We start from the raw sequence: 25,887 nt of genomic DNA, 5'->3' as shown, positions 1-25,887 counted from the left end.
TTTTATTGTCTTTTAAAGTCCTTAGCTTTATAAGAAATCTAGTAAATACTGTTAAGGAAAGATATCTGGAGAATCCAACTAAAACTTCCAATTAAGATTTAGGTAAGGCACTCATTGAAAATAGGGCCAGAGTGTAGCTTATACTTTCCCCCCCTTTGGATGAGCTATATAGCTTACAGTCTTTTTAGTTATTAACATGTTGGTGATTTTATGTTATTAAGTCACCTAAGTCAAAGAGTTGTCTTGACATATTACACATCTAAGATGAGGTTTGTGGCCACTACTTGTGAGGGTGCCAGGTGGAACAAATAAACCACCAAACAAAAAGAAAAGGAAGATCAGTCAGAAAGATTCATTTATAAGTGAGCAAGAGGACAGGATTAGATCTGAAGACAGAAAATGAAGCCAGGAAAATTACCTAGGGAGAAAGAGAATAAACCCACAATAGGGTAGTATCTTCTGAACTTAAGTATAAAAGGCTTGGCTATATACATCAGTTAGTCCAGCATCTGGTTCTTTACTCAAGAAGTCAAAACTTAAAAAACTTTTCCCAAGTTTACTCAAAGATCAGGAAAATATCCCACCATCCACCAATGGAATATGCTGAGACCACATGGTGGCATGTTTAAACGAGTAAGATTTTAAGAAGACAGATGTATGTTCCAATCCCATCCCTACCATATTCTAGTTGTGTTATTTATGATCAATTAAACTCTCTGACCTTGTTTTCTCATCCTCAAAATAGGGATGAAAATAGTACCTATACCACATACAGTCTTTGTGACTATTAAATGAAATAATATATGTGAAGAAGCATAGTGAAACCTGTATTAAACATTTGAAAACGTTAAAATCCAAAAATCTGATTACTCTTTAAATGTTCTAGTAAAAAATACAGTATGAATTTTAGGCATAAAGACTCCTTTTAAATAATATAAACAGTTAATAGCATTTCATAATTCATTTATTAAAAAGCAGTTTAATTAGTATGAAATATGCAGAGTAATCTAAACATACAGTAGACTTTTACTACTGATTGATTTTTTAAAAGGATTTCATAATTTAAAATTCGATATTCCTATTATCACATGTTTAACTTGTTACTATTCAACTTTGCATATATTTATTTCTCATTATATTTAATGCTGGATAATTCTAACTGAAATAACATGGAATTATAAAGGGGAAAGGGACTGTAGAGAGAGTGAGTCTGTTTATACATCATGAATAATTTTGACAAAGAATATCAAAATATATTAAGATTTTCTTTTAATTTTTTTATGTTTTATTTATTTTTGAGAGAGAGAGAGAGACAGCATGAGCAGGGGAGGGTCAGAAAGAGAGGGAGATACAGAATCTGAAACAGGCTCCAGGCTCTGAACTAGCTGTCAGCACAGAGCCCAATGTGGGGCTCGAACCCACGAACTGTGAAATCATGACCTGAGCCGAAGTTGGATGCTTAATTGACTGACCCACCCAGGTGCCCCCAAAATATATTAAGATTTTTAATGCTTATTTATTTTGAGACACACACACACACACACACACACACACACAAGACCAGTAGGAGCAGGGGCAGAGAGAGAGAAATCCAAGCAGGCTCCAAAGAGGCTAAATCTCAGGAACTGTGAGATCATGACCTGTGTCTGATATTTAACCGACTGAGGTACCCAGGACCCCCAAAATAGATTAAGGTTTTAAAACAAATCTATCTCAAGCCTTCACAACTTCTGAGGCCCTTGTTTTTAAAGGTCCCACTTATACTAATCAGCATGATCAAAGGGAAAAAAAAAATTCAACAAAAACAACAGAGGATCCCAAGAGAAAGCAAGGTTTCCCCAGTTTCCAGCTCTTCATGTCAAAACAAGTAAGGAAACAAAAGTACCTACAGAACATATACATACTTATAAAGGAAAACCCTTCACAGTCTCCCAAAACTTTGACCTTTCATATATAGAGATTCAGACTTTGAATTATTTAGTTACAGTTCATGTAAATATAACTTAAAATCAGAGATTCAGTGGATGTATGAGTTCAGTAAACTCTACACAACACAGACATAATGGGAAATAGTGACTGTGTGTACATTTATGACTAGAGTGTCCAGATTCATGCCTATCTTTCAAAAGGGTTAAAACTAAAATTTGAAAGTTCTATCCAGAGTCCTCTAAGCTGTAAAGGCAATTGGTCTCATGTGCAGGAGTCCAATATTAGTCATGTCATCCTTTTACACTGTTTGTGCAGTGATAACAACTAATATAGAAGGTTATGTGTTTTGTACAAAGCATTTTATTTCTAACGGTGTCCTATTCCCAAGTGTAGTATTATACTACAACCCAAATCACTGCAACATCAAATAAAATAAATGATAGCTTAGAGTTTTGTGGGGGAATTCAGAACATTGACAAAAACATGAAACAACTAATTCAAAGGGTTGAGGAGACAATAAGATGACTGTAAAGAGTGTTTATACATTTTAATACCAGGAAACATCTCATTTTAATATCAAAGTTTCCTATCTAATATTTTTGAATGCAATTAAAAACAAATATTAGTTATATGCACTTATGAGGAAGAAAAAGAAACCTAGGTGATTAAAACCAAAGTACTACCCAACACAAACAGTATCATACATTTATTACATGAGTCAATAACCTCCAAACATTAGCCAAGAAAAAGTATTTTCAGCATTTTTAAAAGACATCTGTTCAGCTAAATCAACTTCATACACAATTCTACTATTAATATACACATCTATTAAAATATAAAATGTTAAAAACAAAAACAACATGGATTTGTAGATGTGATGATTGTCTTGGTCTTAATTCAGTAAAAGCATATATATCCACTCAAGTTTGTCTGCTTGAAAGTGAATACAATAGACTTAAGCATTTGAATGTGCTTGAAAATATTCAACATGGTAGATTAGTGCATGAACACTCTCTGCCCAGTTTAAAGTATCTATTAGATATAATACTGCCATTTCCACACATTTGTACATATACCTTTGAAGCATGGCATTCACTGACTGCTTATTTCACCTAATCCATAGAAAGGCTGAATATGTCAACCATTATGTATGGTGTTGAGCTAGATCACAATTTCCTTAGAAAACACCAAAAAAGACATTCTATCTTTCTCTATATACTGTGTTATTCACTTAAAAGGGTTTTTATCTGGCTGCATTCATTCTCCCTATCAAGTGCCACTAGAAAGCTCCTGCTGTTTCATAGTGCTCACACATTTCTTAAGAGTTTCTCACAAAAGATGAAATGTTCACTTTTTCTAACTGCTTAAATTATATAAAAACAAATTTCTTACATATTTACAACAAACTGTAAATGTCTGAGTTACATATAAAAATCCCCAGTGGGAAAATAAAAATTGTCTCAAAGGATAAAAAGTTGCTTATTCATTAAAATCAATTTCTTAAAATCTCAAAATCACTTTAGAGACAGTAAAAATGCCTTAAGTCCAAATCTGTTAAAATGACCAAGAGGTTATAGAACAAAAAAAATATTTTCCTCCCCATCTCCCTTTAGAAATTACTGTTAGAAACATAAGAGATCTTCTTATCCCACAGTAAGAATGAAAACAAAATTTGCAAAATAAATGTGCATGAAAATGAAAATTGAGTCTTCAAAGAGAAGAGGAAATAACATTGCAAATATTCAAGTGAAAGCTAGTCATATTTCCAATTCTCTTCATATGTTTGAAATTGTGAATATAATTATGTTAGGATACTTACTAAAATAATCTTCTTAGTAATATCACCAGTCAAACTTATAATAAAATGTTAACTTCCACAAGAAAAATGCACTGGTTTAGTTTCCTAAGCTATAATACAGTTAAAATTCTATCATGCACTCCATAGGACATCCAATTTATTTTACTTTAGTGGAATTTGGTTAAAATGAATTTACACCAGGAAATATTATTCCTAATCTGTAAACCTTGAAAATTAAACAGAGTTGACATCAAGTTTATCTGTTGTGAATCAAGTAAGAAGTTCTTTGAATGCAAGGAAGAAAACAGACATTAGCTCATACCACCTGTACATTTCTTTTTTTCCATTCCTCAATTTTCATGCTATACTATCTGAGTATGGTAGGCAACAGAAAGGTTAAATGAATTATCTTTCATGGTAACAGGGATAAGGAGTGGAAGGGTAATTGGTATTTGATGACTGAACAACAGAAATATAACAGTCCTTGTCACCTATCAGCTGCAGTTCCAAAACACAGAATTAAAGACTCATTACAGTGTATGATAGCTATGTAGAAAAAGATCAACGAAATTTAATGTTCATGAATATTTTTTCCATAGGATAACTGCAACCAAACTTAAAAAAAAAAAAAACAAAACATTTCTTTGGGTCTTCATTGTGGATGTCAAAAAAAAAAAAGTCTTAAGTTCAAATACTGTCTCATAATATGATTTGTAATGGTAACCACTCTGGTCTTTTCTTACTTTTATATAATAATTTAAAGTCCCTTTCCTCTAAAACTAAAAAAGACACTATGGAAATTTTGTGTGTATCTGTGCACATATATGCCCTCATTAACCATGGTTAACTATCTTAATATATCCAAATTTAACTTTTTTTTCAAAATATAATCATTGAACAATGAATAGTCAAAGTCTTAAATAACCTCATATTAAACAAATTGGGAATTGTTAGGACTTATCTAAGAAATATTAATCCAAATGTACTCATTATTTTCTCTCCTACAATGATATAAACCATCTAAATCAATTAACAACAAAACAATAGTAATAAATGTGTACATGGCATACAGACAAAACCATTATAGGACTACAATGTAGCATAAAGCTCCCAAGAAAGAGATATTAGGCTTCTACTATATTTAACCTGGCTTGCAGTCATTTTCCGAAAAAATCTAGAAATACTGATACTCCCAAAATATACACAAATATACTTAATAAGTCTTTCAGAATATATTAATTCTTTTTAAAGAAAGTATAATGATTTAATTGCTGAAGTAATTTTGGCCTTCTTCAAATTGCAAGGATTTCCTTTTCCATTGGAACAGTTAAAAACCATAACACTAGCAATTTACATTAGCAACATGGCTCTGTTTTCATTTAACAAACCTTCATGAAAGAACAGGCACTGATAAGAATAGCTTTACTACTTGTGAAATCAAAGTGAGTTAGTGCATATTGGCTCCTTTTACAGATGAAGAAGCTAAAGAACTTTAGTTACGTATCTTAAGTCAGAGAGCTTGTTAATGGCAAAAACGTGACTGGAATCCAGCATTCCTCAATCCTTACACACTTCCTATTCAACTATATTATTAATAAATAACGTTAAAAAATCAATTAGCATTATGAGTTTTCTTTTGGTTATTTCCCTTTCATGAAGGAATACTGGATAAAAGTTCGAATTGAAAAATATATCATCAATGCATATATTCAGAAGTGAAATCAATATCAGTATGGTTTTTAAAAAAATATTTATCATGAATTCCATCATCAATGCAAGGGAAACTTTATTTTTTTTTTTAAATGTTTTATTTATTTCTAGGAGAGAGACAGCGTGAGCAGGGGAGGGTCAGAGAGAGAGGGAGTCACAGACTGAAACAGGCTCCAGGCTCTGAGCTGGCAGTCAGCACAGAGCCCGACGCGGGGCTCGAACCCACGAACCGCGAGATCATGACCTAAGTGAAAGTCGGACGCTTAACCGACTAAGCCACCCAGGCACCCCAATGCAAGGGAAACTTTAAATGAAACATTGGAAATGTCCAAGAATACACTTTCTTTCTGTTTCCCATATTCTACTAAGTGAAAGTTACTTGTTTAGCCTTGATGTAGAGCAATATCATACTGCAATTCATTACTGCATATTGTAGACATACAGATCTGTAAACACCCACTTCAAAAAATGAAGCAATTGTTAGTTGACATTTGGCCTGGCACAAAATTCAAGTATTAGAAATCACCTGGAAATGAATGCAGTCATTCAACTTTAATTTGGGAATAACAGTCCATGGTTCTGCTCATGTGCTACCTTGCCCAGCATGAATGAGTTGGTCAGCCATTTTAAGATTGTTTCTCATGGAGCTCAGGACATACTGCCCCAAAATACGGTAGCCTAGCATACTGAATATCTTAAACTGAAGGAATTTGAGAAAAGGGTAGAATAAAGTCACTCTGACCTCATTTCCTCACTCACCCATCTTCCCTGAAAGCAGAAGACAGATATCCCATGTGAAAGGTACCCTTCCTGTACCAAGAGGAAGGAAGCCATTCTTATCACCAGAGACAGGGAATTTAGGGCCTAGAAGGTTATATAAACAAACCTTGTTAAACTAACCCTCGTCTTCCTAGTTGCTTCTTCATCAGGTACTACCCCTTGCCCAAACCCCTTTGTCTTGTCAATTCTTTATAAATGTGCTGTTTCTTTGTCTAAAAAATACAAAAGTTTCCTACTCTGGTCACTCCTTTCAATCTTATTCTCTTGTAAAGGCTCCCATGTATATATAAAAATTTAATAAAATTGGTATGCTTTTCTCAAGTTAATCATTGTCAGTTTAAGTTTCAGACACAGTCAAGGAACCTAAGAGGGTTGAGTAAAACTCTTCCTTCCTCTACACTTCTGATAGCTTTCTTAACTCTTCTATCCTTTTGTGCTTTACTTTACTCACTTTGGCTATCCCAAATTTTTAATAAGCCCAGTGAACTCTTTTTGATGGACCAATCAGTTCCTCTATCAAATCACATCTCCAAATGGAGAGAAGCCTGAACTAGAGTACTGACAAGGGAAATGTTAAAAACTATGCACACACACAAAAAAAGGAATACTTGTACACTGTTGGTGAGAATGCAAACTGGTTCAGCCACTGTGAATATAGGAGGAGAGGGTTCCTCAAAAAGTTAAAAATAGAACTACCTCATGATCCATCAATTAGACTACTGGGTATTGATCCAAAGAATACAAAAATGCTAATTCAAAGGGATACATGCACCCTAATGTTTACAGCATTGTTATCTATCATAGCCAAACTTTGGAAATAGCCCAAGTGTCCATCGACTGATGATGGACATATGTGCACACACACACACACACACACCGCACACACACACACACAATGGAATATTACTCAGCCATAAAAAAAGAATGAAATCTTCCCATTTACTGCAACATGGTTGGAACTAAAGAATATTATGCTAAGTGAAATAAGTCAGTCAGAGAAAGACAAATACCATATGATTTTACTTATACATGGAATTTAAGGAACAAAACAAATAAGCAAAATGGAGAAAAAGAGAGAAAGTATGTCAAACCAAGAAATAGACTCTTAACCCCAGAGAAAAAACTGATGGTTACCAGAAGGGAGGTGGATGGTGGGATGGGTTAAATAAGTGATGGGGATTAAGGAGTACACTTGTGATGATCACTGTGTGATGTATGGAAGTGTTGAATCATTAATATTTTACCGGAAACTAATATTACACTGTATGTTAACTGGAATTTAATAAAAACTTTAAAAAGATTTTAAAAAAGAAACTACACAAGAGATACTGCAGGTAAGATAATGGACAAATAGGATGAATAAGGAATGTCAAAGGTACGTCCAACTCATATACACAAGGGTCAGAGTCAAAACCATGAATGGAAGGTGAGCTATCTAAGACAAAGAATATATAAAGGATTATAATAGTTGATCCCAGGATCTCAAATCCGTTGTGAGCTCACAAACTAAAAAGTTTAGCATCATGCTTATATATAGTTCCATAGTATATGTCCAGCATAGTGCTTATATCTCCACAGTACTATTTGATAATTCATATTTATCTAGATCCGTCATATCAGTATGGTTCAGAATCCCAGCCACATCTGAAAAATCAATATGCATATATAATTTGTTTTTGCCAGTTAAAATTAACTCCTCTATAGCTGTCTGTTCTTAACTTTTATTACTCCAATTTTTTAAGTCTCTGAAAGAATCGAGAAATGCATTAAGATAGATGGTTGCATCAAACTATTATTATTAGCAAGTTTGTTTGTTTTTTGAAAGAGAGAGTGAGTACAACCAAGTGACGGGGCAGAGGGAGAGAGTGATTCTTAAGTAGGCTCCATGCTCAGCGCAGAGCCTGACACAGAAGTATATCCCATGACCCTGTGATCATGACCTGAGCCGAAATCAAGAGTCAGAACTTCAACCAACTGAGCCACCCAGGTGTCCTAAACTATTGTTAACAGCAAATTTTGACACATGATTTCAACATGTAAAACCATCATTATAATTTATAAACAATCCAAAAAATAGCGGAAAACAAAATTAATGAAAAGCACACATAACACCAACTCTAGCACACCATATCCTACATTCTATTCATAGGGGAAAGTAATGATGAGCTAAGAAAGTGACAGAAAAGTAGTGGGATTTTTTTTTTGTTATCTTGTTGTTTTTTTATATATAAAAAGTATGTCATAAGATCAGAGAATACCCCCAGGTCAATGTCCTATACCATTAACATTGTAAAGATTTTGTCATTTTCACTGATGAATATAATGTTGACCCCAACAATACAAAATTCTTAGGCATTTTCTATATCGAACAAAAAGTCATTAATGCTTAGTAAGTTATAGTACTAGATCTATTTCAGGGTATTCTTACTCTTTGCCAATGCTAATTCTATATATGGAAATTTATAATAACTCAATTTTTAAAAATCCCATTAAAAGTCCAATTTAGGGGCGCCAGGGTGGTTTAGTCGGTTAAGCATCCGACTTTCGCTTAGGTCATGATCTCGCGGTTTGTGGGTTCAAGCCCCGCGTCGGGCTCTGTGCTGACTGCCAGTTCAGAGCCTGGAGCCTATTTCAGAGTCTGTGTCTCCCTCTCTCTCTCTGACCCTCCCCTGATCATGCTGTCTCTCTCTCCTAGAAATAAACAAAAATATTTTTTAAAAAAATCCAATTTAATACTCAGTCTTCAATACTTTTTGATGAATCAATGTTGACTGGACCAATTTAAGAAATGATCTCCAGAAACCTCTCTTCGAAGCTCACATCAAAGGTGGTATGGTACCTTGCCCCATAAAAAGTCTAGAGCAGTCCTCAGTACTCAGGTAGTGTACTCCAAAATAGAATTGGACTCAATCTTCATATTCTCAGTAATACTACATGCTATAGAACAGACCTAACAAATAGAATACATGCTGACTCTTGGTATATAAAGTCTTAAGTTTCATATTTATATGCCAAAGCATTAACCCTACTCACTTGAAGCTGACTTAGTTTATCAAAGTACACTATAACATCATACTGCCTTCTATAATTTGTCTTCATGCATTCCATCTCAATAGAAGATTTTTAGGTTTCAACTGCCTGATGTGAGAAGCTATACACCTATAGCTCTGTTGACCAGGTGGGAAATCTCCCCAAATTAGCTCTCAATTATTTAATAACAGTTGAACAGCTGTGGTCATAGAGCAAACACTTATCTAGAGCACACAAATCGTCTTTCAACCAATCACAGAAAATACCTGCACTCCAGGTGCTAACTGGCATCTTAATTGTTAATTCTCAGCTACCTAGCTCCTATCGAAAGTCTAGCTGAGATGATAGATATTCCTGGGGGAGAGCCTCAGGGACATTTCTCAAGTACATCATGGTAGCAGGTTAGATTACTGGGAAGTTGCATACCTCTATTATTATTCTGGGTCTTTGGGAAAAACATCTTTTTTTTTTTTTTTAAACTCAAGACCCTAAGTAGGAAATGCACATTCATAGAAATCCTCAGTACTTTATAGAAAACCATCAAAGACTCACTCTACTGTGTTGTTCAATATCCCTCACTTAAAGAAACACAAAATAAAAGTTTGAGTTCAGAATTAGGAAGAATATTTTTTCTGAAAAAAAAAAAAAAAACAGATGCATTATCATTCAAAAACTATGTATTTCTGACACACATAGTATGTACATCGTATTATCATTCAAGAGCTATGTCTCTCAATACTTTTTTCCCTCCTTGGCTACAAGGAAAATTGGAACTACTTTATATTCATGTTATTAGGAACAAAAAGCCTTTTCCTCGACTTTTTGAAAAATATCACCTTCCCTCCTTGTTTACTTGGAACCTTCATTATAACCCTCATCTTAATGGTAAGTGAGATACTTGCTTCCTTCATGGTAAGTTGCAATTGCTTTAGTAACAGTCCCATAATAATAAGTATATAAAACTTATGTGTCCAAGACCTTTAAATTAATTTATATAAATCAAAATAATATTTCAAATGACAAATATTTATAAGAATTTTCTTCCCAAGACTATCTTGAATATATAGAAAATACAAAATGCATATAAAACGTTTTAAAATAGAAAGAAGTTAAGTTTCTATTAGGAAATCCATTTAGTCCATGTGCCTAAACTCTGCTGTTAGATTTTATATGCTTTTATAATCAAGTGTCCAGTAATAATTTCTAATTATTTTAGATAATTATTATATGTACACATTTGTCTTATCATTTGAAACACAGAATTTTAATAAGAAAATGCATTGCCTTGGTGGATGTTCACGTGTCGTAAAATTCATATGAAATGAATGTCAACAAGAGCCCTCATTTATTCCACCTTCATGCCTATAATATTTTCTCCTAAAACAATACTTCAGAAACTTGAGTCAGTATTTACTGTCATGTTTTTTGTTTTTAACAATAATATATTTTTATTTTGACAACTAGTTTGCATATATAATGATATATAAAATTGGATCCACCTTAAGTTAAAATTGTGTTATTTATTTTTTTAACATTTTATTTATTTCTGAGAGAGAGAGAGAGCATGAACAGGGGAGGGTCAGAGAGAGAGGGAGACACAGAATCCAGAGACAGGCGACAGGCTCTGAGCTAGCTGTCAGCACAGAGCCCGATGCGGGGCTCGAACCCATGAACCACGAGATCATGACCTGAGCCAAAGTCGGACGCTCAACCAACTGAGCCACCCAGGCGTCCCTAAAATTGTGTTTTGAAGCTAATATTATATAATTAAAAATCCAATGTCACTTAATGTTTATGGTACCAACCTAGCTAAATGAGCTTGGATATTGTTACTGTTAATTCAAACTGCTGACCAAGATTTTAAAAGAAAGTATAAATACGGACATGATTTCACTGAACTTACTGTTTTCTATTCTATGTAAAATGTACTGGGGCCTTCTAAAAGTGACTTATGCATTTGAAAGTTAAAGTGAACAATCTTAAAATTAGCAATATTAAACAACCCTGCTTTAGTAATATTACTCATATGCTGGCTTATTATGTGTTCAGAATTTTAAGCCCTGTTCACACTTGAGCATCATAAAAAATTATCCTCATTATTCCAGTCCAATGCACAATGTTCTAAGAGTATTGTTCTGTACCTACTTTTACAATAACTTTTTAAGTAGTGTTGGCTGTTTTGTTAAGCTTTTAATAAGTTTAAATTACATATAGGCTATTTAGGGGCACCTGGGAGGCTCAGTGAGTTGAGAGTCCGACTCCTGATTTCAGCTCAGGTCATGATCTCAGTCCTGATCTCACACTTGGTTGAGTTTGAGCTCTGAGTCAGGCTCTGTGCTGGCAGTGAGGAGCCTGCTTGAGATTCTCCCTCTCCCTCTCTACCCCTCCCCCACTCTCTCGCAAAATAAATAAACTTGTTTTTAAAATACAAGCTGTTTAAATAACTATTAACACCCATAATTCAGAAAGTGCTTTATATTCCTAATTTGTATTGCTGTCCAGTCAGCTATTTTCATTATGATGATTATATTAATAAGTATACTTGTTAGCATGTTTGAAAAATATGTTTAAATCTAAAGGGAAGTTAGAAAATAACAAGTAAAAACAAATGCTCCAAAGGTAATGCAAATAACTGCACATAAGTAAACTCAAAGATATTTTACCTGTTTTCATGTGCTTGAAAGCACTGTCTGAGGAACCCACCATCACAGAAAGTGAATATAGAAACTATGCCACCAGTTGGGCAGTAACTAAGATTATAAGCAAAACAAAAAAAGCAGTTTCCTAGTGGCATAAAATACCCCTCAGGCTGTAAGGCAATTTCAGCAACAACTCTGAAAATAATTCCACACAATCAAAATTCTCTGACGCTATTCTTCAAACCAGTATTTGCTATTTTTTCATGTGCTAAGAAAACTCAGTGACAATGATTGATTGCTATGCATTCCTTTGGACCTTCATAAAATGTACTGCCAAATACCTGTACATTCTGTAATGAGTTGAGAATTTAATAAAATTAAATTTTATATATAAATATAAAATATATATATATAAATATATATATATAATTAAATTTAATAAAATTTAATAAAATTGTTCAAAATCACTGGTCATTTCTCAGCAGGCACTCTTTCCTTTCATAAACATTTTCAAAGGATTATGATAAAAAATCTGTAATAACAGATTTCTCATTCTAAAACACCCAGACCATGGTATATGCAAAATCTAATGTTATTTGTGATGGCAGACCAGTGTTCATTTTATAATCAAAACTCACAGATTTTTAAAGAGTGAAATAGAGCTGTAAACATTCAGTTTTATTAATTCACTAGGCAACCATAAAAAGTCCATTGTGTAAAGCACACTGTATTGTGCGTAGCTTACGAATATGGCAAACATCAAACCAATAGGTTTCATTCCTGTGTGGAGGAAATTAGCTTCACTTCTTTTCTCTAATTACACCTGAAAATGCATGGTCACAAAATAGTTCCAGATTAATGAGAATTCATTCTCACTGCTGTAGACACAGAGGCTGTTACTGATGGGAGGTCAATATCCACATCGAATCACGCATGATTGTATATAAATTACACTGCACCATCCATCATGAAACAAACAAAAGGGCAAGAGGGCCCCTTCCCCAAAGGACTCTAAAATCGAAATGAGAAAAGCAGACACACATGCATGTAGCTATTACAGAGCATAAATAGGTGCAGGTAAATGTATACAGTAAAAATATAAATCTTGAATGAGTACATAATAAGGGAGTGATTTGGGATATGGCCAGTTAATGATGGTTTATAAAAGGTATTTTTTAAATATGTGCCTTCAGCAGAAAATAATATAAGAAATGTTTTTCTTAGAGTCTTTATCATCTGAATGACTAAATAACATGAATTTGACATCTGTGACTCCACTTGTATTTTGAAATGACTATACTTTGAGAATGTTTGTAAAGCTACTAGTGTGTGTGTTTATATATTTGCTTTACTAGAGGCTGGGGGTGAACAATAAGAAAACAGTTAAAACTGGTAAGGAAAGGGGCGCCTGGGTGGCTCAGTCGGTTAAGCGTCCAACTTCGGTCTGATACAAAATAGCAACATCCACTAGCCAGCACAGATCACAACCTGACACTCGTGTGTGTGTGTGTGTGTGTGTGTGTGTGTGTGTGTGCGCGCGCACGTGCGTGTGTGTGTGTGTGTACACATTTTTTAATTGTCTCACTTCTCCTACTAGAATGTAAGCTCCGCATGGACAAGCCCCATAGGAATAAGGGGAATTTTGTTTTTGTTATTTCTTTATAAGATCCATCTGATAAGTAAAAGCAAACCACATAATAGTAAGTGGTAGTCACTGAACTATTCCAATTTAAGGAATTACCAAAGACAAATAACTCTTAATAGTTAAATAACACTTTCTTAATTGACCATGTAATACTAAATTGGAGTAAGTATCATACAGATGACATTTGAATTACTAGATGTATCATCTCAAATGGATATGGCAAAGAAGTTCCAAATTTCACTACACAGAGCCATGTGGTCACCAGAAGAAACTGATAAAATTTTCAATGCAAAGATATATATTCTTAAGATATGACACAATATGATAAGGGGTGCACAGGTGGCTCAGTCAGTTAAGCGTCCAACTTCAGCTCAAGTCATAATCTCAGTCACTGAATTTGAGTTCCACATCGGGTTCTGTGCTGACAGCTCAGAGCCTGGAGCCTACTTCAGATTCTGTCTCCCTCTCTCTCTGTCCCTCCACTGCTTGTGCTCTGTCTCTCTCTCTCTCAAAAATAAATAAACATTAAAAATTTTTTTAAAAGATATTATACAACAAAACATAAATACATTTGGTTACAGAACATGTAAACTTTCAGATGATTTTTAAAATTTATTTATTTTGAGAGAGAAGTAGAAAGGGGAGAGAAGGATCCCAAGCAAGCTCCACACTGTTAGTACAGATCCTGACATGGAGTTCAAACTCATGAACCCTGAGATCATAATCTCATGAAATCAAGAGTCAGACACTTACCTGACTGGGCCACCCAGGTACCCCAGATAGTTTTTAATCAGAAAGTTATAGGGGCCCCTGGGTGGCTCAGTTGGTTAAGTGTCCGACTTTGACTCAGGTCATGATCTCACAGCTCCTGAGTTTGAGCCCCATGTCAGGCTCTGTGCTGACAATACAGAGCCTAGAGCCAGCTTCAGATTCTGTATCTCCCTCTCTCTCTGTGCCCCTCCCCTGCTTGTACTCTGTCTCTCTGTCTCAAAAATAAACGTTAAAAATAATAATAATAATAAAGAAAAAATATATGCTCAAAGGGTGCTATAGTGTCATTAAAATTATTCTGAGTTATGTGGGTAACTTCTCCACAACTATAATAAAATAAGGCTCTGTTTCTTAAACTAGTGATGAGTACATAGGTGCTTTTTATGTTCTCCTTTTATATTCTCTTTTATACTTTTGGATGAAAGATTTCATAGTATGTATTTTTTTCAGGTCAGGCAAATTTTAATGAAACAAAGTAAAAATATATAGTATGTGACAAGAGTATAAGGAAGATATTTAAAAGATTTTCTTTACTATAAGGGAGTACAAAGAAGTGGTTAAGAGCCCAGATTCTGGAGTCACAATGCCTCGGTTGTTAGCTTTGACACTAGCCATGTAACACTGAAATGCAGCAAATAACATTTCTTAGCCTCAAGTTCCTCATCTATAAAATGTAAACAATACTAATGCTACTAATAAAGATAACCTAATTGTAGGTGTATATTTCAAAATCTTAGGACATTTCCTGGAAAATAATAAATGCAAATTTTATAAGATTCTTATTATTTTTAAAATGTTTTTAAAGATGCCACAGGAGATATATCTAGTAAGAAGTTGCTACAGCCAATGTCAAAGAACTTACTGCCTGTGTTCTCCCCTAGTATTTCAACAGTTTCCTGTCTCACGTTTAGGTTTAATCCATTTTGAATTTATTTTTGTGTATGGTGTTAAGAAAGTGGTCCAGTTTCATTCTTTTGCATGTTGCTACCCACTTTTCCCAACACCGTTTGTTGAAGAGACTGTCCTTTTTCCCACTGAATTGTCTTTCTGGCTTTGTCAAAGATTAATTGGCCATGCAATCGTGGATTCATTTTTGGGTTTTCTATTCTGTTCTATTGATCTATGTGCCTGCCCTGAGTTATAGGGGTAACTTTTCCACAACTATAATAAAATAAAGCTCTGTTTCTTAAACTGGTGATGAGTACATAGGTGCTTTTATATTCTCCTTTATACTTTTGGATGAAAGATTTCATAGTATATTTTTGTGCCAGTACTATATTGTCTTGAGGTGGTTACTTTTTTGATTCATCATTATAAAAAGAAAATGGAAACTGAAAATACAAAAATTTCTATTTCTCAGATTATACTCAAAATATAAATTTAAATTTGGTAGGTAAAAGTAATAAAATGATTACTAACATTTATGTAAACAGTAAGAATATTAGCTTTGTCTTGAAAACATTTTCAATTTATTCAGTTAATTTAGAATACATTTCAGTATAAAAGCACACATTTTATATGCCTAAGAGCCACAACCACAAACCCTAAGTGGATTATAATTGTCAATTATGTTCTTCAGGTTCCTCAGGCTTAAATGTCTCTGCCCAAAATAGTAGATAGTATTTCCCCAGGATTGGTATCTTATCCTCAAAAGTTTGGCTCACATACAAGGCAGGATTAGAGAGGAAGAGGAGCACAGTTCAAGTAATTCACCTTCTAAATAAAATTAAAAAGGAATATAAAAACCTGCTACCCAAATATGTGTATATAAAATAATCTAGCAATTGTTTTCTGCCTAAATATGTTTGTTAATTTCCACTCACATTATAGTTACACCTACTTACTATTCTTCCATTGTAGTCTCTCACCTGCAGTAGAATCCCAATAAAGCACATGATTTCACTCATAAGAATAAAGGCGGCAGCAGGGTAATTAACAAAGCTAAAAAGAACCCCAGGAAACATAGTGGACATTTACTGCCAGAGCATGGAAGACAGAAAGAAGTTGGTCTTCCCTTTAAATTCAAGTGTACATATCACAATGTATCAGTTCCCAGGCACAAAGGCAGCCAAAAAGGGTTGGTTTTTGTTTTGTTTTGTTTGTTTGTTTTTGGTGTTTTTCCCCCTAGTTCTGGAGGAATATTGCTAGAGTGAGGAAAAAGTGGCTACCTACCCAATGGCCAGTTGAATCAACCCAGATAATTTGGAGAGTAACCTACAGTCATAAAACATCAGATTCTGATCTTAGTCAGGGTTCCTACAATGGTATAAGATATGTGTACACACACACACACACACACACACAGAGAGAGATATACACATACACATATATTTCCTAGACTATATCTTTTCAAACTGAGATTCTACAGAAGTATGTCTCTCATTGCTTCTCCAGTGTGATTTTTCTCAGGCCAGGCAAACTTTCAAGAGTGGTTCAGAATTTCTCAGGTTTATAAAGACTAGAATTTGTAAAGTGTCTGATAATTTCAATAACAGGTATGTTAACTATCTGTGGCTATCAAAAAAATGTCATTTATTATTTCTCTGCTTTTGAGGGGAAGAAAAGTTAAGTTTATGCCTCAGAAAGCTTAAGCAAGAATTGGTGGCAAGTTTTTATCAGGGCTGGCAAAAAGGCCAAATTCTGATAGCTTTCCTGACAGTATGGATTACTGTCAATGCTGCATTTAAGGTATTTTCAATGTTTTTGCACTTCATTTTAGTGATCTATAGTTGTGTCGATCCTAGTTGTATGGGTCCTAGTTGTATGAATCCATCCATATTACAACTAGGCTGTGTTATTATACTGAGAAGAAAAATTTATTCTGGATAATTAAAATTAATCTTCCAAAACAAAACAAAATGCTTTTAAAATGAAATTAGGAAAAAAAATCACAGAGGAAAGTCAAGATTTTTGCAAAAGTATTTTAATAAAATGTTCAAATAAATTTATTTACTAAGTTTAATATTCCTGTATTTTTTGTTTCTCTGCCTAATCTGTAAGAATTAAACTTTGTTATATATAAAACAGAGCATTTAGTACTATAGAGAATACAGGAGAACATCAAATTCACAGGAAGTCTGGTATCCATGTACCATGCAAATACAACGGACTGTAATTTAAACCAAATATCACCACACTGTATTTGAAATAATCATTAAATTTAATCATATTTTAAGAAAAAAGTTTTCAAATATAGTATAATCTTATTTTTTAAATAGTATATTTAGCACACTGTAGTCTATGCTGTTATTTTAACATAGTTATAATCTTATTTTTTAACAGACTTATGTTAATAAGAGCTGGCTTTTAAAGGTAGTATAACTGTATTTTTTTAAAAAACATAAACGTCTAGTAGTAAGACCTCTTATTTAAATACAGTGTAATCTTATTTTTTAAAACATAAATCTATGGTAATAAGAGCAAATTACTCAATAAACATTGAACTGAGTATCTAAATTTGTAAATTGCTCTCTTTAGCACTAAATTAATCAATTATTATATTTAGCAAGAGATACGCTAAATTCAAATACAGAAAATAAGTCTAATGTAAACAAAATAGAATATTTGTTTCTGTTTCTTAGCTGGCTCCCTGACTGTATCTATATTCTTCAAATATATGGATATTTCAGGAAAAGCTCCCACACAACTAAATAATAATTTTCAAATTTTTTCTGCACCTTTTCTTCCCAAATTAATCCATCCAGGACTGGCTTCATTTCCTTGCTGGTAAATACTACAAAAAGTCCAGTCAATATATCCATCATCATTTCCTTCTGAGCTTCAAATACAGTTAGAAAAATGGAAAAGTTCAAAGCAGTTGGAAAACCATTGAGGTTCTAAAGGATGCCAGTTGAGATCTTCTGGTGAAAAAATCTACTTCCTAAATGTCAACAAGTTAAACTCACTCCCACCTGGAGGCAAGGGTCTTCGAAAAATGAAACATCTTTTCACCGCTTCAATCGGCAGATTTAAAATGCTCCCCATCCACAGTGGTGTAGATGTAGCCCTGAATGGTCAGATATTCAATTGCTTGCTTGATGGCCCTGTCACCCAGGCTGGGAAGCTGGGTCTGGAGCTCCTGTACACTCTTGCCTTCCTGTCGACGACATTCCTGAATCAAATGCAGAACTTCCTTGTGGTGGTATTTGCCATTCTCCTGGACCTCATCCATTTTTGATGGAGCAACAGGCACACTGGGCCTAGAGGCTGTTTGGCGGGCTTTACCCAGCATCATATGTGCATTGACCATTTCCAGAATATGTGTGGTGAACTCGTTCATGTCCTCCAGGACATGGATGTTCAATACCTCAAGGCCTTTCGCTTCCTTAAAATATTTGAGGATCCCGATCACTTTGGCATATACTCGCACTGGAAGAAGAGCTACCCCCTGCTTTGCTTTATTTCTTCCAAGCCACTGGTAGACCTCAATAGGCTTGGTGGTCATATCATCAATTCTGTATATAATGTAGTTGGAAGCCCTCTCTGCCGATCTGATTATCCCCACGATAGAGACGCGGGAAACTTCAGTTCCCCTAATCTTGAAGATATTGTCAATCAGAGCACAAGTAAGCAGCTGGTTTACACAACAAGGTATAATATTCTGAACTCGGACCCTGGATCTTGAGGGAGCTGCGCCATCCTGAGATGGTCGGTAATTGCTTCCTATGGTTCCACCCATAGTAGAGATGCTGCCATAGCTCCCAACCCCATTCTTACTCATTTTAAGGACATCTTAGGCAGATTAGGAGGTAGGCTTTGGCTCTATTCTGTGAGTTCCTCAGGCGGACTCTGCCTTCTACAGCGAGCTACCACAGAAAGCTTGGGCATATGACAATACAAGCAGCCTCATGCCACCTGTGGAGCCAATCAGCTACCAGAATGCAGTTGCCTCCAACCAATCAGGACCTACCAGCTTCTCAGCTGATTCCTACAATTGTTTGGCGTTCTCTAGTAATTGCTACACTGTATTTTAAAGGCTCCCCGCGAGGGGCGCGCAGGTGGCTTAGTCGGTTAAGCGTCCAACTTTCGCTTAGGTCATGATCTCGCGGTTCGTGTGTTTGAGCCCCGTGTCGGGCTCTGTGCTGACTGCCAGCTCAGAGTCTGGAGCCTGTTTTAGAGTCTGTGACTCTCTCTCTCTGACCCTCCCCTGCTCGCACTCTCTCTCTCTCTCTCTCTCTCTCTCTCCTAGAACTAAATAAAACATTAAGAAAAAAAATTTTAAAGGCTCCCCGTGTAATTTCAAGCCTTTCTTGCCATCCTCACAAAAATGTGTTTTTACTACTAGGTACCCCTTCCCTTCATTCCTAAACGTCACAACTTTTTCTATAGTCACTACTTAAATATTCATTTATTCACTCATATAATTAACCATTCAACAGACATTTCCAGAGCACATAAATGCACTATGGTAAAGAGCTGTAGGTTTACATGGAGAGGGAGCACAAAAATGGTTACTGTTCTCAAGGAATTCACATCCTTGTTCAAATCATTAAAACCAGAAGCATTCTAGAAGAAATGGCAAGGCAGCTACCTTTGAATGATTATGATATTCAAAAGTCACATCTTACCACTGACATTTTAAGTTTGTTTTATTATAGAATTAAAATTTTCCAGTTATTCTGACAAATGCACTATAGGTAAAAAAAATAAAATAAAATGATATAATATTTCAATTTCCACACTAATTCAAATGAGCTCTAAATTATTTCCAAGCCTCTATTGATGGGTCAGAGAAATACAAAACATGGGCCTCATTATATATTAGGAAATTTATGAATAAAATCAAAATAAAATTTCTGTATACTTTTATGGGGTTAATTTCTGAACTTAAGATTGTAATGATTTATATGAGTATATCCCAGAATATTTTCATATTACATCGAAAATCTATTTTTCCTCATAAAACACTTTATTTTGGTTATAACTAAAGTTTTTTTATGATTAATAAAGAACATCAGTTATTAGTTTCCACCATTGGCAAGGAACATCTTCCTTAAAACTCCTTTGTAGTTAGAAAATAGACTAATGTGTAGAGCTTTGAGTTTATTAATATTTCTATCATTTCTTTTATTGGTTAAAATAATTTAAGTTTTGCTATCCCAAATTTCAAAAATATGTGAATAGTTTATCCAAAACTTATATAATATAAACTTATATTTATTTCTCAGGTTAAAAATGAGTAATATCAGAGCCAAGATACTTGTTTTACAAATAAACATATAATAATTGTTAATCTGCAAATTACTGAGTAAATGTGGATACTTAACTTCTGGAACCATGTTTTATATAATCAAAGAAGAATTAAAACTCCAAGCAATATTTGTATTCTTAAAATAGCACAATATTAGAGATCAGATTAACTATATTTTTTAAATCTTTACAACCTTATAATCAAACATTGCTGTTTTATTAGCTAACATCAGACTGTTCGTAAAAAAAAAAAAAAACTTGAAGTTAAAATGATATAACGATTGTATTCCTGACAATTATGTACAGTACAAATTGTATGAACCATACCAAAACAATGAGAATCACCTACCTGACAGGATTGCTGGTTAAAGAAATCCTCAGAGATTCAAGGCAGTTAAGAAGTTTCTCATCTGAAATACCAGATCGTAATTCATGAACATATTCTTGTGAAGACAGGGTGCATTCATGTTTGCTGTTTTTCAGCCCTCCCTATAAAAAAGATACCATCTTAGACAAACAAAATGTTTTTTTTAACTTTTAAAATAAAATAATGCAAATAATATGTAAATATTTTACTGTACAAAAATGTGTGCAGAGTGCAATTCACTTAAAATTCTTGGTCGTAGAACTGACATGGTAAAATCATGTTATGTATATCTCAACACTCTCCTCATTCTCATTAAAAAAAAATTACACTGCTGGTACTCCTGGTCTGAACAGAATATGGACTTGAAATAAATTGTCACTGACAGGGATGCAATCCAGACAATAGCATTATCATTAGCTGGTGCTCCTAAACCCACAGAATAAACTTTTAGAAATCATATTATTAGTTTTCCTAGTTAATATGCTTATATTTTATTTCACAAAATACAGTGAACAAAATTTAATACAAAACGTTATACATCACTCAAATTTTTTCAAATATATCAAAGAATTAGCCTACCTCCAAAAACAAGTGAAAACAGTTATTAAAATATAAAACAATACAGCTCCATTTAACATGTTAATCAAATTAGTCTAAAGTATTCACTAATTCCCAACTATTCCTTCCTATGTTACTCCCATTTTGTAGATTAATCTTAAAAAGTCATTAAGTACATTTATTTTATAATGACTAGTTTTTAGCTCAATTTCCAATATATATGGCGTGATTGCTAGAACTCATTATCTCATCATTGCTCCTTAGCTTCATCACCTTACCATAATTATGTAAGCAGTTTGGGGAAAAGACTGAGAGGAAAAACTCGTTGACACATTCATTGTACTAATAACTCAGAGCTTCACATTCTAGACATACATAATCATAACTACCCCATTCCTATATTAGAAGTGTATCCCCCTGAATTAAAATTCTAATTTGCACTGCTGATGGGAATGCAAACTGGTGCAGCCAGTCTAGAAAATAGTATGGAGGTTCCACAAAAAATTAAAAACAGGACTACCCTCTGATCCAACAATTTCACTACTAGGAATTTATCCAAAGGATACAAAAATACTGATTCAAAAGGGCACATGCACCCCAATGTTTATAACAACACTATCAACAATATCCAAATTATGGAAAGAGCCCAAATGTCCATTGACTAACAAAGGAGATACATATATAATATATATACATACATATTATACATATATAATGGGATATTACTCAGTGATCAAAAAGAATGAAATTGTGCCATTTGCAACAAAGTAGATGGAACTAGAGTGTAGTTCCATGATGCTAAGTAAAATCAGTCAGAGAAAGACAAATATCATATGATTTCACTCATTAATTTAAGAAACAAAACAGATGAACATAGGGGAAGGGAAGCAAAAATAAGATTAAAAACAAAGAAGGAGACAAACCATAATTCTCTTAAATACAAAGAACAAACTGAGTGTTGCTAGAGGGGTGTTAGGTGGGGGGATGAGCTAAATGGGTGATGGGCATTAAGGAGGGCACTTGTTGGAATGAGCAATGGGTGTTATATGTAAGTGATAAATCACCAAATTCTATTCCTGAAACCATTATTACACTACATGTTAACTAACTTGGATTTAAGAAAAAATAAACAAAAATTTTAGTTTGAGTCTCATTTTCCAAGTCATATTAATGACTTACCTTAGTTTCTGTAAGTATCTAACCTAGACTAAGGAAAGCATTTTTTTTTTCAATTTGGTAGAAGTCATATCATTAGAAGATATAGAATTTAAAAAAAAAAAACAATGTGTTAATAATGAGAAATGGATTTCCTAGGGTATCAAGTTATTTGGATTTTATTGAGAATCATTCCTCAATATAGAAATTGTAGACGATTGTTAATGTCTGAATTGTTTTTAAATTCCTTTAAATAGTATTTGTTTGAAGTCTGATGAAGTCTGACCCAATTCAGTGAGCTTCAAAAGAAGTTAACTATTATTGAATCTGCCCATAACAGTTACAGAATAAGGAATATAATTTCATGCTTTTAACTCCAATATTTTGTGTAATGTACACTAACTTGGTTTTTCTTCATTTTTTAGGTATGCAGATATTCAAGAATTTTACTACTAAATGAATCATAACATAGATGGCAAAGTAAAAACATCACGATGAAATCATTTCCACATTTGTATAACTTATTTACCCAACTCTTAAGGCTGTAGATCCATAGCATGAAATGTTGCATGTCTGCAGTCACAGGGCACTTTTATATGATCCTCAAACTCATTGTCTTAATTAATGGATAATAAGACCCTGCTAATCCTTCCCTGGAAGCTTGTACATCAGTTTATTACTGTAAAATGACCTTTGTATTTGCTGTTTTCTCTGCATGGAGGATTCTTACTCCTGACCTCTATATTGCTAACTCATCATCAAAGTCTCAGCCCAAGAGTCCTCTCCCCACCACATTCATCATCATGTCATTTTAAATCTCATTTATAGTATTAGCTCCATGTGAGCTTAAATTGTTTTAGCACTTTACTAGAATCTTGCCTACCTTTTTCACCACTGTATCTCCAGATTTTAACACAATGCTTGGCACACAGTAAGTACTCAGAACATATTTCTTGAATGAATGAATGGTAAATAAACAAATGTGTTAATGTCTGATGAGTTTCAGCATGCTGAAGCTCCAAAACTTCGTTTAGTTTTGCTTCACAATATTAGACTTCTGACATGTTACATTATAATATATTCAGAAGTGCAAATGTAGAAAACGTAAATTGAGACTATATATGGCATCCTAAAAGCAGCTCAAACTGCCACAGTGTTTGAATTGTGGCCCCCTAACTTACCTTCTAGGTAATCGCTGAGCATGCTATTCAATTAATCTCTATAAACCTGTTTGCTCATCCACAATATAGGGTAATAAACACGGACTCTTCATGTTTATCATGAAGATAAAGACAAAGCATATAAAGTGCTTAAAACACACATTCCATATGTGCTGTCTCAAAGACAAAGTAAGCTTCTCAGAAATGATTATTCCCTTTCTCTATATGGTCATGGCTGAGATATTCCTCTTGGAACAACTGGGCCAGCCCAGTACCTTGGGACTCCCTCCTCCTCCAAGTCTTAGAAACAGGTTTAATTATGTAATTTAGGATACTCTGTGGTTATAAGGAGTGGAAGCAATCTAATGGAGCAATACAAAAAATGAGTAGCCTTATAAAACAAATCCCTTTTATCAAGTTTTCAAGGGTCTTAAGTTCATATTTGAAGATTATGAAAACATAATAGTATATTGAGGATGGGCTGATGCTTACTTAAATATCAGCTCTTCTAACAGACTCATTACAGAAATAAAGAATCAAGGTGACTATCCAAGTTCACAAATTAGTGAGGCTGCAAGAATTAAACACTAATATTCTGATACTCACGTTACTCTTTTTCCAATATGTGTCATATCTGAATGTCACTTTTTGAATAAAAATTGAAGCTACAAATCTTTAAATCTGAATCTCTATTAAAAATGCCAAGGTATCTTCCATAAAACCAATATGGTACAAAATAATGTTAAAGAAATCACATAAAAACAAAATAGTGCAATAGATTAAACTAATTCTCACTATATTTAATAGGGCTGTAATACAAGAATGATTTACTATTAACATCCTGTTCTGATACCGAACAAAGGAAACAACTAGATAATGGAGAGATGATAATGGAGATTTTAATTAGCTGCTCTGTATGAGATTAATGAAAATTACTACTGTGCTCATTTGATCTTTAAAAAATAATGCAAAGTTAGCAATTAGCATACATCATGCTTTTCCAAAGCGAGGCTAACAAAACACTTTCCTAATTTGAAGCCATCCCTTAATCTGAAAATCATTAATATAGAGATACTTGTCAGTGTGGCTGTGCTTATATTTTTCTAAGACACTACACACACAAATATATATACACACATGCATACAGTGGGCCACTTTAAATATTACATTCTGTTAACTCTGATATGAAATGCCAGTATCAAAACCAAATAAATAATATTCCAAAAAGATTATTTTAGGTTTTCATTGCATATACTATTTGATATTTTTAAAGATTTTATTTTAATTCCATTTAGTAAGTATACAGTGTTATATTACTTACAGGTGCACAACATGGTAATTCCGCATTTCCATACAACACCCTGTGCTCATCCTAACATGTGCACTCTTTAATCCCCATTACCTATGTAATCCATCCCCCTGCCTCTGGTAACCATCCTTTCCCTATAATTAAAAGTCTGTTTCTTGATTTGCTTCTCTCACTCTCTCTTATTTTTTCCCTATTGCTTGTTTTGTTTCTTAAATGCCACGAGTAAAATTATGTACTATTTGTCCTTCTCTGACTTATTTCACTTCGCATAATACTCTCTAGCTCCATCCATGTCACTGACAAGGCAAGATTAATTCTTTTTTATGGCTGAGTAATTCCCATTGTAAATATATGCACCACATCTTTATCCATTAGTCAGCTGATGGACACTTGGGCTATTCCATTAATTTGGCTATTGTAAATAATGCTACTATAAACATAGGAGTGCATGTATACATTTGAATTAGTATTTTGGAATTCTTTGGGTAAATATACTTAGTAGTGCAATTGCTGAATCATAGGGTTGTTCTATTTTTAACTTCTTGAGGAAACTTCATACTGTTTTCCAGAGTGGCTGCAACAGTTTACATCCCCACCAACAATGGAAGACGATTCCCATTTCTCCACACCCTTGCCAACACCTGTTGTTTCTTGTGTTATTGAGTTAAGGGCTTCTCACAGGTGTGAGGTATATAGTTTTTATTTGCATTTCCCTGACGATCAGTGATGCTGAGCATCTTTTCATGGGTCTATTGGCCATCTCTAAGTCTTCCTTGGAAAAATGTATATTCATCCCTTCTACAAGTTTTTTAACTCGATTATTTGTTTTTTTTTTTTTTTGAGTGTT

General features: G+C 34.0%; 2 protein-coding genes across 2 annotated transcripts in view; both read right to left on the bottom strand.

Annotated features, from left to right (window-relative positions):
* DIAPH2 (diaphanous related formin 2) overlaps nt 1-25,887 on the bottom strand; it is a 249,292-nt gene that overhangs the window by 53,176 nt on the left and 170,229 nt on the right. Inside the window, exon 5 of the mRNA XM_039223208.1 lies at nt 20,841-20,980. Within this exon, the coding sequence (XP_039079139.1) occupies nt 20,841-20,980 (140 nt within the window). The remainder of the gene's footprint in view (nt 1-20,840; nt 20,981-25,887) is intronic.
* On the bottom strand, nt 17,982-19,126 carry RPA4 (replication protein A4). Its single transcript, XM_039223207.1, has one exon. The coding sequence runs from the start codon at nt 19,020-19,022 to the stop codon at nt 18,258-18,260; it is 765 nt and encodes a 254-aa protein (XP_039079138.1). The 5' UTR covers nt 19,023-19,126; the 3' UTR covers nt 17,982-18,257.

This window comes from Hyaena hyaena, unplaced genomic scaffold, assembly GCF_003009895.1.
Source record: "Hyaena hyaena isolate Hyena2069 unplaced genomic scaffold, ASM300989v1 scaffold_1292, whole genome shotgun sequence".
Taxonomy (NCBI): Eukaryota; Metazoa; Chordata; class Mammalia; order Carnivora; family Hyaenidae; genus Hyaena; species Hyaena hyaena.
Note: the sequence above shows the minus strand (reverse complement) of the source record. Positions and strands in the feature narration are given on the sequence as shown.